General features: G+C 37.7%; 1 protein-coding gene and 1 long non-coding RNA gene across 2 annotated transcripts in view; both read right to left on the minus strand.

Annotated features, from left to right (window-relative positions):
• Positions 1 to 4,715: 4,715 nt before the first annotated feature.
• Positions 4,716 to 8,015, minus strand: LOC131797907 (uncharacterized). The gene is made up of 3 exons (XM_066160599.1): positions 7,919 to 8,015; positions 6,405 to 6,656; positions 4,716 to 5,976 (listed from the first exon to the last, which is right to left on the minus strand). Exons 1-3 carry the CDS (start codon positions 8,013 to 8,015, stop codon positions 5,645 to 5,647), a joined length of 681 nt encoding a protein of 226 aa, XP_066016696.1. The 3' UTR covers positions 4,716 to 5,644.
• Positions 8,016 to 8,028: 13 nt separating this feature from the next.
• The window catches only part of LOC131773686 (uncharacterized), a 10,205-nt gene continuing 5,908 nt past the window's right edge, over positions 8,029 to 12,325 (minus strand). Inside the window, exons 2-3 of the long non-coding RNA XR_010716053.1 lie at positions 8,290 to 8,651; positions 8,029 to 8,068 (exon numbers count right to left, since the gene is read on the minus strand). This is a non-coding gene — a long non-coding RNA (uncharacterized lncRNA). The remainder of the gene's footprint in view (positions 8,069 to 8,289; positions 8,652 to 12,325) is intronic.

Genomic DNA, 12,325 nt, shown 5'->3' on the forward strand with positions numbered 1-12,325 from the left:
TCGTTTCACTGATTTCTGATACTTACTAAATTACAACGGCTGGAGTTACTAAACTTTTCAAGTTGCAAAGTGGAGACATCAAGAAGTTGCCTTTTAAACACATTTATTAGGAATTTTCAAATTATCGGTGCATGTAACTGAAGTTACAAAAGAGAGTGAAATAGAAAGTTGAATACCGAGTGAGAAAACAAATATAAACAGCGGAATGTAGACAGTTGAGTGGAATGTGAAATCTCAAGTGCCCTTTGGTGGAAATGGCATACTAAACGGAATTCGGACAATTTTCAATTGCGTTATTGAACAAAAATATTAATTAAATATAAAAAAGTGTAGTCAGGGCCTTTCAGGGACTGCTTTAAGTGTGTGAGACTGGAATCTTCAGGGGGAATCACGATATGTTTCACACTTGAGTCAGATTTCTAACCCGACCGTTTTATTCTATCTTCACCCAAATGATCTCCGCGATATTTGTGAAAAATTTTGCGATCCTTCCGGCAAAAAATCGGTTTTTTGTGGTACTCACTCAATTATGATGGCCGAAGTTACTAAAAACGTTTCAAGTTGAAAAGTGGGGACATCAAGATATTGCTTTTTGAACATATTCATTAAGAATTTTCAAGTTATGCGTAAAAGACCGAGCCGTTGATTAACTTTAACTAGAAATTATATACTCTACATAATCTGACCATGTGAAGTCTGAGGCCAATATAGCCCCTAAATATTTAAACCTATTTATGCTATCTGACCTACGATCAAAAATAGAAAGAGATAACGAGGAAATAGTAAATAATTATCTATTACTTCCCATCAATATGGATTTGGTTTTAGAGAGCTTCAAAGTAAGTCTATTCGCTTTTAGCCACAATGCTGCGTTGTAGATACCTGAGTTCAACTTGCTCTCCTGCTCGCGAGGTTCTTTTGCGAAGCAGTAAAGAACAGCATCGTCAGCGTACGATGATACCTCGGAGTGTTGAAAGCCGAAAGTAACGGGAAGGGCTTCGGATAATTTATTATCACAAGAGGTTTGCTGATTCCGATTACTCAGATACGAAGAAAACCACTCCAAAGACCGTGGGGAGACTCCAACTGATGACGATTGGACATCAAGATCCCGTGATCGATTGTATCGAACGCCGTTGAAAGATCCAGGAATACAGCACCACAAATGTTCCCTTTTTCCATGTTTAATAAGACTTCATCGACAAAGCCAGACAATGCAGTGGCTGTTGAACGTTTAGAACGAAAACCAAAATTGCATATTTGAAAGTACATTATTTGAATCAAGGTATTCGTACAACTGACAGTGGATTATCCTTTCTAAGATCTTGCTGAGAGTGGGTAGAATTGAAATAGGGCGATAGTTTGTTGGATTTTTTTCGGTCTCCAGATTTTAATAAAGCTGTCACTTTAGAGCACTTCCATATCCCCGGAAACTTCCCTGTGCGTATGGAAAGATTTATTAACTTCGTGATGGAATAAGTAATTGACTGGGCGCTACACTTCAAAAGACTTGCACTTATATTGTCCAATCCAATTGCTTTAGTTGCCTTGAGACCGAGTAACTGCTTATGAACAACCGCTTCACTAATTTCTTGAAATTGGAACAATTCAGAATGACCATCAATTGGCAGTGAAGCACGAGCTACACATGATTTTTTTTTCAGCAAAATCCGTCCTATAGACGCAAAATGAGAGTTCGAGGCAGAGGTGATTGACCATGGTTTTGTATGATGAACTCCGTCAGCGATAATGCATTGTGGATCAAAGACTTGCTATTAGGAGATGACGCTTCGTTTACAGCCGTCCACAATTTACTTAAATCTCCTTTAGCTTCGCCGATTAAGTCACAGTAATATCTGGATTTGGCAGACTTTATTTCACGGTTCACTAAGTTTCTAAGCCTTCTATACTCTGGAAGTGCGAATTCGATTTAATAGCCTTGCGATAATGCTTATCACGGTCTTGCATGTTATAATTAATCTTGGTACTCATCCATGGCAATGGACTCAGATTCCTTGTTAGTCTCCTACTTGTTTTTGAAAACGTTTGCGATCCCTCTGGCAAAATTCGTTTTATCTCTGATACTCAATCAATTATAACGGCGGGAGTTACTAAAAACTTTTCAAGTAGAAAAGTGGGGACATCGAGATATTGCTTTTTGAACATATTCATTAAGAATTTTCAAGTTATCAGTGCATGTAACTGGGGTTACAAAAAAGACAGAAATAAAGCGTTGAGTACCAAGTGAGAAATCCTAATATAAACTGCCATAAACGAGGAATTTTTCCGCAAAACTCAGCTTAGAGAGTTTAGCAAAGCGCATAAAAAATTTTCAGCTGTTCGAGTTGAACAGTATGAGGTTTTGTTTAAAATGATACTTTTCAATTGGATCGTTGGCTTGCCAATAAGGTGATCCAATATCTAACAAATTCCTTTTGAAATATTTATTCAAAGGAAGTGCGAGGTATAGAATTTCAAATTTGAGTTACAGTTGGTATAATATTGCATAAATTTACAATAATAATACACTGAAATACAACGCTGATTCTGGAACCAATTGGACAATGATAACAATACCCGATGGGAACTACTCTTATGAAGATATTAAGAGTTTCATGCAACAGTCACTTGAAAAAAATAGTCATTCAAAACCTGGTTTCGAATTAAAATTAGTTTCTTCAATTTTTAAAGTATTGGTAACACTTGAAGTGATGAAGCAGGTGTCCAGATTACTAATACAAATTTTCGTCAAGTCAAAACAGAGACACATGAGATGAAACTTCATTTCGATTCAAGCAAAGGGTATTACAGCAGCCGTGTAGGTTTGAATATGTTCCCTCTTACAACCGGTGAATACAAAGTCGTTTTTGAACTGTATTTTCCTTCAGCATCAATCAACTGTTCAACAGTCCAAATATCAGCCATCAGCAATACTGAGGCAGTTACAAGAATATCAACTAATACGCTCAGTAATCATAGCCGAAGTATAACTCATCTTCATAAATATAATAATGTGACTCCAAATTATCTATCGATTCATATGGTTTTAGAAATAACACTGGCATCTCTTATACACAAGACTTGCAAGTATTTGTCGTTGTGTAGGATGTTAAAGGGCACCAAAATGTGCTGCCGACGAGGGTATGGGATCAAGTTTATGACCTACGAAATGACACTCTTGAATTTCAAACTCCGGTAAAAGAGTTGACTGTACAAGATACGGTAAATGATCAAAATCCGGTTACGAATAAAGTATGTATGATGCCACAGCAAAGGTGTATTATTATTGTAACAAAGTTTCACATGATAATGTTAGTGGGATCGTGTTCACTGCAAGTGGAGCTAATGTCTTAATTCCAGATAGTTCATTTCAGTTTCGATACTGCAAGTGGAACCATAACTTTTAACGTGTCTGGAATACATATAATACACATCAATGATGGTTATAAGGGCCTAGCTAAAACTTTACATTTCGGTGAACTAGGTGGATTAAGAGATGTTGAATGTTTAATGAACAGAGAGAAGGAAATGTTGTTGATCTCAAAAAGACAATTTCTAACAATGACAATTTGATAAAAACATAGGCAGGACAAATACATTTGATTTTGTTATGAGTACCATCAATAATTTCACTGGTGATCGTAATGGCACACTTGTCGCTTTTGTTGAGAAAGACTTTCATAACATCGAAAAAATAACTTGTGAAAATCTTGGTAACTAAGCTAACTCAGCTCCTTATATAAAAAGATCAAAGGAAAGAGCCGCTCTATCCTCAGCAAATTTTATGATGTTTCTGGGATCTCATCTCACCGGCGGTGTAATGAGATTGCAGAAACAGAGTAAGTTTTGTTGACCCTTAAGAGTGACTAGTATGAAATTTCTCCTTACATGATCACCCCAGAAAAACACATTTAGGTCATGAGAATAATGAAAATGATCTTTGACTAAAGAGACTCTTGATTATCGAACAAATTCTCATTGTCAGCACTTCAGGAGATGTATAGAGAACAGTGTGGAGAATATGTCTACTGATGTTAGGGTGTAAAGGGTTAAGTTTATTGTTACTAAACTCAGATAGTACTTATTTAGACTGCATAGTCAGATAACACTGACATCAACAGACTATATGGTAGTTACGACTCTTTGAGTTGCATCCGTTCGTTTCTTTGATCAATGCAAAGAGAATCCATCTTTGGCGGTTATGGTATGAAATTAGCATGCAATGGCTGCCATAAAGCAGGAAACAAAAAAAACTTTCCCGAGCTCATATTTATAGTAAGGCAAAGTGGCAACTCGAATGCATGCTACTGCAGCGCAAGTGCAGAATAATACGATTGCTAAGGAATAGCTGATAAGTGACAAACATGGGAAAGTATACAGCTATCGATTGGCGCTAGGAAACATTGAATGGATGAAATTGGGAAAAAGAGAGGGAAAGAACAAAGCAATAAGTAAGCGCGGGAAAATGTGGAGGTACTAAAAAGTGCGGGAAAAGCCCAGCTGCGGGAAATTTTGCCAAGGTGGAACTACTCTTTGGATCTGGCGCGTGATGTGCACGTGCGAACATTCTACTTTGGGTTCATCGCCCTAATACTATTGTGCATCAATCAGTCGTTGAAAACTGAGACCGAAAGTTATCTTAATGGGGTGAAAGAGTGGTGAACTTAGTTTTATTTACATTCAAAGGATTACAGTTGATTTCTGACAGCCACAGTTTTGATCAGATATAAACTTGATGTTCAAATAATTTTTAAATCATATTTGACCAATTCTTTGTATAACTCGATATCGACCTAAGGTTCAGACGTGCTTGATAAATCAAGAACAAGTGAGGTCGAAATTTCATTCAGAGGCCTTGTTAAAAGGCTTCCTTCCTGGATGACATAATCACATCTCTGTCAAAAGAATCAACCGTCCGACAAAGTGTTTCTATACAAACTGAAGTATTTTTCATGGTAAGTTTAACATGTGTTAAATATCGGGGCTAGGTAAGGCTAAACGCAAATCTCAAATCTCCTTATCTCTCAGTCCGTAGGCGCTCAGCTGTTTTCCTGAGAACCACAACCGCCGTTTGGGTTTGCTTGCCCTTTCGCATGTCTTTACTGTCTTGGAGACTGGAACCGACTTTTTATGTCTCTATCCACCTCTAACCCCCCTTAAAACTACATACTGTTTTTTTAATCAGGCCTTGTGTGAGGAGGCACTAACTCTATTAACTCTATTGTTACAATACTAACTCGATACTTACTAAGACAGCATAGTTTTTAGTGTTTAGTTTATTATTTCGAAGAAAACTTCAATGTCAGATGGAGTGAAATTTGATGCTCCTGTGAAAAATTTACAATCTCCAGCTGAATGGCCCTTGGGGTTGGAGTACGTGCCACCGCATCTGGTATAAGATGATTGATTGTTTTTTGCGGCATTTGATATGTAGATATCATGTCTCGAGCCAAAAGTGGGTCCGTGAGAGGAACATCTGTACATCGCGCATCGACTTTATAAGCTTACACATTCCTTTGAAATGACAAAAAGTAAGCTATCCGTACTCTAGCAACACATCTTTCTTAGAAAGTTTTTTACAATATACGATCTGATTTTGCTACAGGCCACACTAAGTATTTATCCTCGAAAATAGGTGTTTTTCTTAATTACCTGCTTCATAGAATACTTCGACGTCCGTTGGGGAGAAATTAGACTCCCCTGTAAAAAAACTACAGTTACCATTTGAGTATCCTGAGGGTGTCGTGTACGTGCAACCGCATTTGGTGTAGGATTTTTGGTTGTTTCCGGAGTCATCGGATATGTAGATATCATGACCACACCCCCTGCCAAAGGTGGGTCCACGCGTATTACATCTGTATATTGCATATTCCTGATTTCGGTATTGTGTCAACTTAACGGGATTATATCCTTTGACGTTATAGAGAGAGAAGATGAAAGCTTTACTGGCGTAAGAAAAACCCGCACAAGAAATAGCTGAAATAGAAGAACAACGTAGTTGTACATTAAAAAGTTGTAATAAAACACGACCCCCTGAGGAAGGAGGGGGGGAATTCAGTTTCTATCATGAACTAGGAGGAGAGTTTTATCTCAGACTAGAGATTTGTGAAAGGGAGGGAGATATTTTAGTAGTTTTGGTATAGAAACGAGTACCAAAAAAATCATGGAAGACTTGAGGGTTTATCAAATAGGAAACATTTCTATAGACGATATAGGTATGCAGAAATCTTGATGAACAAAAAATTAAAAAATATGAAATAATAAAGGCTTAGAGCTCTTATCAGAGGAGCATCGCTCAAAACTTCCTCCAGCACCTCCTCCCCACCCCCCTTAAATCCCTAAAGGGACGATAGTTGATTCTATAAAATTGTCTTGTCCCCTCTTAAAAAATTTGATATACCTACCTCCGCTCCAGGACACATCAGTATATCCACCAAATATGTAATCGTTCACTCTGATGATTGTCACTGTTGGTCCCCTCCCATCGCAGTTGCTGTGGAATGTCGATGCCGCCCAGCCGTCTGTCTTAGCGTGCCAACACTTCACAAACCTGCTCCACTCTGAACTCAGGAGGACTGGCTCTAGGTAAGAAAGCAGCTTACCTGTGTAGTTGTTGTAGTCGAGGGTGGTAAGAATGACGGAACTATTAAGGCCACCTATACGAATAACCGAAAAAGGGAGAAAAGGTAAAGATTGTCCTACCTGAAAGTTTGGCATCATATTGCTTTCGTTATCTTGGTGGTGGTAATGTCTACATTTCGCTTTTTTCGTTTTTACGAATAACAGCGTGACAATCGTTGTGTGACGCACGTCGATCTAAGGCACAACACGTGTGAACTGGGAAGTGCACCCATGGAAACGTTTTCTCCCTTTCAGACGTGTTAACGCGATAAAGCCATGAAAGCGTGTTTGAGTGACATTCCAGATTTCTAAACCCAGTACACGTAATCATATCTCGCCTCGTTATTTGCACCAATCAATGCTCTTTTAGAATGAAAGGAAACCACGAGATAAAAACATGATAATAATGAAAAAAGAAGAATTAAGGTTGATCAAGATAGAAAGTTCGACATAGTTGTAAGCAACAAACTTCCAAGATCAATGATATTGTTTCTTTTTTAAGGGAGGTGGGGGGGGGGGTGGTCAGTTAGGCGCCAAGTGAGACGTATCAGTTCAATCCTTTAACCCCTTAGAGGGTTTGGCATTTAACTTCTCCTTACCGTATTACTGCTGAACCAAACATGAGAAACATGGGAAATAATCACCAAGTTATGAAGCTCTTGATTGTTAAGTAAATTCCCCTCGGCATTACCATACGGAACAGTGTGGAGAATATCTGTACTGATGCTAGGGAGTAAAGGGTCATAATGTAGCCTGTTGTTTGGACGAATTCCACCTTGGTCTCGATTTAGGACCGACTCATGTTTAAAAAATATGTATTTTCGAGAACTAATTTCCAAAATAAGCTTCATATGATGATAAAGAAAAATAGAGAATGCGAAATGCGAGTATCATAACATACTGAGGTCGCTAGTGTCTTATTGTTAGTTAAACTTACGAAAATAGCAGCTTTTTCCGTTTCCCTGGTACCAGGGATTACAGATGCATCGATAGGAACCAACGGTATTGCTGCAGTAGGCATTGACGTTAAATTTCGTCACCATAAAGTTGTTTTATCGGATTGCTATTGAACAATTAGCTAAATTTGTCAGAGAGGAAAGTTTCCAATTCTGTTTGATCTGATCTCAAATCGATCGGTGTGAGAGAGATGATGGATGCATTCTGGTGGCATTTTTTTTTTTTTGGGGGGGGGGGGGGCAAGGGGAGTCGCAGTCTACCCATAACATCTCTGTCAACGCGTTTGTTAGTGGTGAACCGTTTTTTGTCTGTAGAAGAATTGATAAACACTTGAATTCACCTTCAGTTTTCATGTCACAAGGAGCCAGAAAAGTTCTCTTGGGTACAATTGAGTGAAACCAGTATTTGCCGCTTTTCGCTTCTCCTCCTTCGCTCATTTTGATTTCCTGGCAAGTCTCCGCAGGCAGCTCAGGAATGGAGCCGAGAGGAACTGGAAGAAAAAGGCAATTATTAGCATAGCAATTCAGGTAAGCAAGACTTGATATTCGTCTTGAGGGCAAATATACTCATATTGAGGGCGACTTGACTTAGGCAAGAAGGGAGGTGATGCGAGGCAATTACTTAAATTTCTAAAATTTCCTTAAAAATTTGGGTGAAATTTTTTGCTCTGAAAATGTCTTTAAAGGGAAGAAGACAAAAAAATGTACAAACCTCTTTTGTAATCTCGCTTAAAGTAAAACCTCTCAGGGTTCGGAACATAATCCTCTGGTCTGGCCTCCTTGGTTCGGTTGCTCAGCTCACAAATGTCTTGCGTAAAGACATAGTTGAAACTTTGACATCTGACGTCGGTATAGCATTCCCGCAAGCACACATCTGAAAGACCAGCCCCCGCGATCGTCTTGAAAATGTGGCGTTGTAACATCATACCAAATTTGGAAACTTCCGGCTGGCCCGTAGCCTCCCATTGCTGTGTAGCTGTACAGCATAACAGTAGGCTCATGATCAACAGCCTTACTACATACAAGACCTTTTTGACGATTTCCTCTCGACGCATGTTTAGGAAAAAACCTTCCCTGAAAAGAAAAAAGTAAAAAATCTGCTGGGCTAAAACTTACCCTAAACTTCTTTTTAATCTGTAGACTGGTTTTTCGTGAGTTTACGATCAACATGCATGCTTCTATGTTTGAAATTTTTACTTTATTTTTTACGAATTGCGTGTAGAGAAAAGTCATATATATTTGCCAAACTAGACCTCAAATTTCAGGAAAGCAGATATCTGTGCACTGACAAAACTTATTTAGTCATTCAATATTTGTGGTTTTTAACCATTAGCTTGACTTGCATTCTGATCAGGAAATGGAATATTAAATGAATAATGGTGAAAAGCTGGTTAGAGCTGTATCAGTTAGGATAGTTAGTAGGGAGCTGTTAACGAGTTAGGATTTGGAGTTTCTCCTTTATCGAGCTGCCGCTTGAACAGCGATCGAAAACCGATTGTTGGCGACTGGAGGTCGTGATACGAAGTCAAAGTTCTACTTTTGAGCAAACACTCCTTCGAGTTAGGATTTTGAGTCGGATTTCGCGCTGGATTTTCGAGTTGGAGTTACTAGTAAGGCAAGGCATAGAACTTGAAAAGATGCCGAAATAGTTCATTTAATTTTTGCGGGCTACAAAATTATTTGCGGTCCTGCATGACATAATTTTATATGTTAGTCAGGTCCATACGCTTTGGTTTGTTTAAGAATTGTTTATACTAGTCAATTATTCAAGACTCGAACTCCTTGTTAGTCTCCAACTTTTTTTTGAAAACTTGTGCGATCCTTCCGGCAAAAACTCTTTTATTTCTGATACTCACTCAATTATACCAGCCGGAGTTACTAAATTCTTCAAGCTGCAAAGTGATGACATCGAGAAATTGCTTTTTGAATACATTATTCAAGAATTTTCAATTCATCCTTACATGTTAGTGGGGTTTAAGAATTGTTTAACCTAATCAATTATTCAAGACTCGGACTCCTTGTTATTCTCTTACTTGTTTTTGAAAACTTTTGCGATCCTTCCGGCAGAAATTCGCTTTATTTCTGATACTCACTCAATTATACCGGCCGGAGTTACTAAACTTTTTAAGTTACAAAGTGGGGACATCAAGAAATTGCCTTTTGAACCAATTTTCAAATTATCGGTGCATGCAACTGGAGCTACAAAAGAGAGTGAAATAGAAAGTTGAATACCGAGTGAGAAAACAAACGTAAACAGTGTAATGTAGACAGTTGAGTGGAATGTGAAAACTCTAGTGCCCTTGGGTGGACCTGGTTGCTTCATTTACCAAAAGGAATAAGGATAATTTTCAAACTGCATTCAAATTTTCTGACATGATTTCTGGGTTTCATCGAGACATCGATAGTTTTTTCCTTTACCAGAAAATACCTTTGCGTAGCCATGCCATTCTGAGATAGCTCTACCTGTAACTGGGATACTTTGGAACTAAGCCTATACATATCCCTACCGTTTTCTCTGGAAATGTTTCTATGCTGGCGATTCTTGTCTGTATGTTAGTGTAGCTCTCTAATTCAACGACTAAGCTGAATTTCCATATCTTAGTCAGGTCCATACGCTTTGTTTTGTTTACGAATTGTTTAAACTAATCACTTATTCAAGACTCGGATTCCTTGTTAGTCTCCTACTTGTTTTTGAAAAATTTTGTGATCCTTCCGGCAAAAAATCGTTTTTTTGTGATACTCATTCAATTACAGTGGCCGAAGTTACTAAAAACTTTTCAAGGTGCAAAGTGGGGACACCAAGATATTGCGTTTTGAACATACTCATATAGAATTTTCAAGTTATCAGTGCATGTAACTGGGGTTCCAAAAAAGTTGAAATAAAAAGTTGAGTACCGAGTGGGAAAACCTAATACAAACTTTCATAACGGAGAAATTTTTCCGCTTAACTCAACTAAGTGAGTTTAGCATAGCGCATGAAAAATTTTCAGCTGTTCGAGTTTGACAGTATGAGGTTTTGTTGAAAATGATACTTTTCAACTGGATCGTTGGCTTGCCAATAAAGTGATCCAATATCTGACAAATTCCTTTTGAAATATTTATTAATGGGAAGTGCAAGAATTTCAAATTTGTCCGCGTCTTTAAGCCTGACTCTTTCTCCAAAGCTGATGATATCAATTATTTAAGACTCAAAACTTCATCATAATCTTTTATTAGGACACTTTCATCACATCACTGTGGTTTTCAGAAAAGGTCCTAAATTATATTAAAAATAATAAATTTAACTATATACAGTAAAATGAAGGATACCTAGAGATAAAAAGCTGCAACTGAAACACGAAGCAGCCTTCCACAATCTACTTGAATCTCCCTTAGCTCGATCGCTGATAAAGTCATAGTAATATCTAGACTTGGCAGACTATTTCACGTTTCACCAATTTTCTAAGAATTCGATTTAATAGCCTTGCGGTAATGCTAATCACGGTCTTGTATGGTATCATTAATCTTCGTACTCATCCATAGCAATGGACTCGGATTCCTTGTTAGTCTCCTACTTGTTTTTGAAAACTTTTGCGACCCTTCTGGCAAAAACTCGTTTTGTTTCTGATACTCACTCAATTATAACGGCCGGAGTTACTAAAAACATTCAAGTTGCAAAGTGGGACACCAAGATATTGCTTTTTGAACATATTCATCATGAATTTTCAAGTTATCAATCCATGTAACTGGGGTTACAAAAAAGACAGAAATAAAACGTTGAGTACCAAGTGAGGAAACCTAATATAAACTGCCATAAACGAGCAGTCGCTTGAACAGCGATCGAAAACCGATTGTTGGCGACTGGAGGTCGTAATAAGAAGTCGAAACTCTACTTTTGAGCAAACACTTCCTCGAGTTAGGATTTTGAGTCAGATTTCGAACTGGATTTTCGAGCTGCAGTTTCCAGTAAGGCAAGACATTGAACTTGGAAAGATGCCGTAATAGTTCGTTTAATTTTTGCGGGCTACAAAATTATTTGCGGTTATGCATGACATAATTTTACATATTAGTCAAGTCCATACACTTTGTTTTGTTTAAGAATTGTTCATACTAATTGATTATTCAAGACTCGGACTCCTTGTTAGTCTCCTACTTATTTTGGAAAACTTTTACGATCCTTCCAGCAAAAACTGGTTTTATTTCTGATAGTCATACAACTAGTTACAAACTAACTAGTTGCAAAAAGGAGACATCAAGATATTACTTTTTAAACACTTTCATTAAGAATTTTCAAGTTATCAGTGCATGTAACCGGAGTTTTTAAAAAAAGATTAAAATAAAAAAGTTGAGTACCGAGTGAGAAAACCTAATATAACCTTTCATAAAGGAGGAATTTTTCCGCAAAACTCAACTTATAGAGTTTAGCATAGCGCATGAAAAATTTTCAGCTGTTCGAGTTGGACAGTATGAGGCCGTGTTTTGTTAAAACAATACCTTTCAATTGGATCGTTGGCTTGTCAATAAAGTGATCCAATATCTAACAAATTCCTTTTGAAATGTTTATTAAAGGGAAGTGCGAGGTATAGAATTTCAAATTGGTCCGCGTCTTTAAGCCTGGTTCTTTCTTCAAAGCTGATGATAAGAGATCTTTATTATTCAGCGACCAAGCTGAAATTTTATGTCCTAGTCAGGTTCAAACATACGGTAATATAATCCTGTTGTTGCACCTACCTAATGAGGAATCACACAGGACTATGATTGCTCTGAAA

Source organism: Pocillopora verrucosa, chromosome 13, assembly GCF_036669915.1.
Source record: "Pocillopora verrucosa isolate sample1 chromosome 13, ASM3666991v2, whole genome shotgun sequence".
Classification (NCBI taxonomy): Eukaryota; Metazoa; Cnidaria; class Anthozoa; order Scleractinia; family Pocilloporidae; genus Pocillopora; species Pocillopora verrucosa.

Excerpts from the sequence above, each read along its gene's own strand:
- LOC131797907 (XM_066160599.1), bottom strand. The coding sequence starts at position 8,015 with ATGAGCGAAGGAGGAGAAGCGAAAAGCGGCAAATACTGGTTTCACTCA. Across the intron at positions 6,657-7,918 it reads TTGTGACATGAAAACTGAAG|GTGGCCTTAATAGTTCCGTC; the intron begins GTGAATTCAAGT and ends TTATTCGTATAG. Across the intron at positions 5,977-6,404 it reads TGATGTGTCCTGGAGCGGAG|CTATTTCTTGTGCGGGTTTT; the intron begins GTAGGTATATCA and ends CTTCTATTTCAG.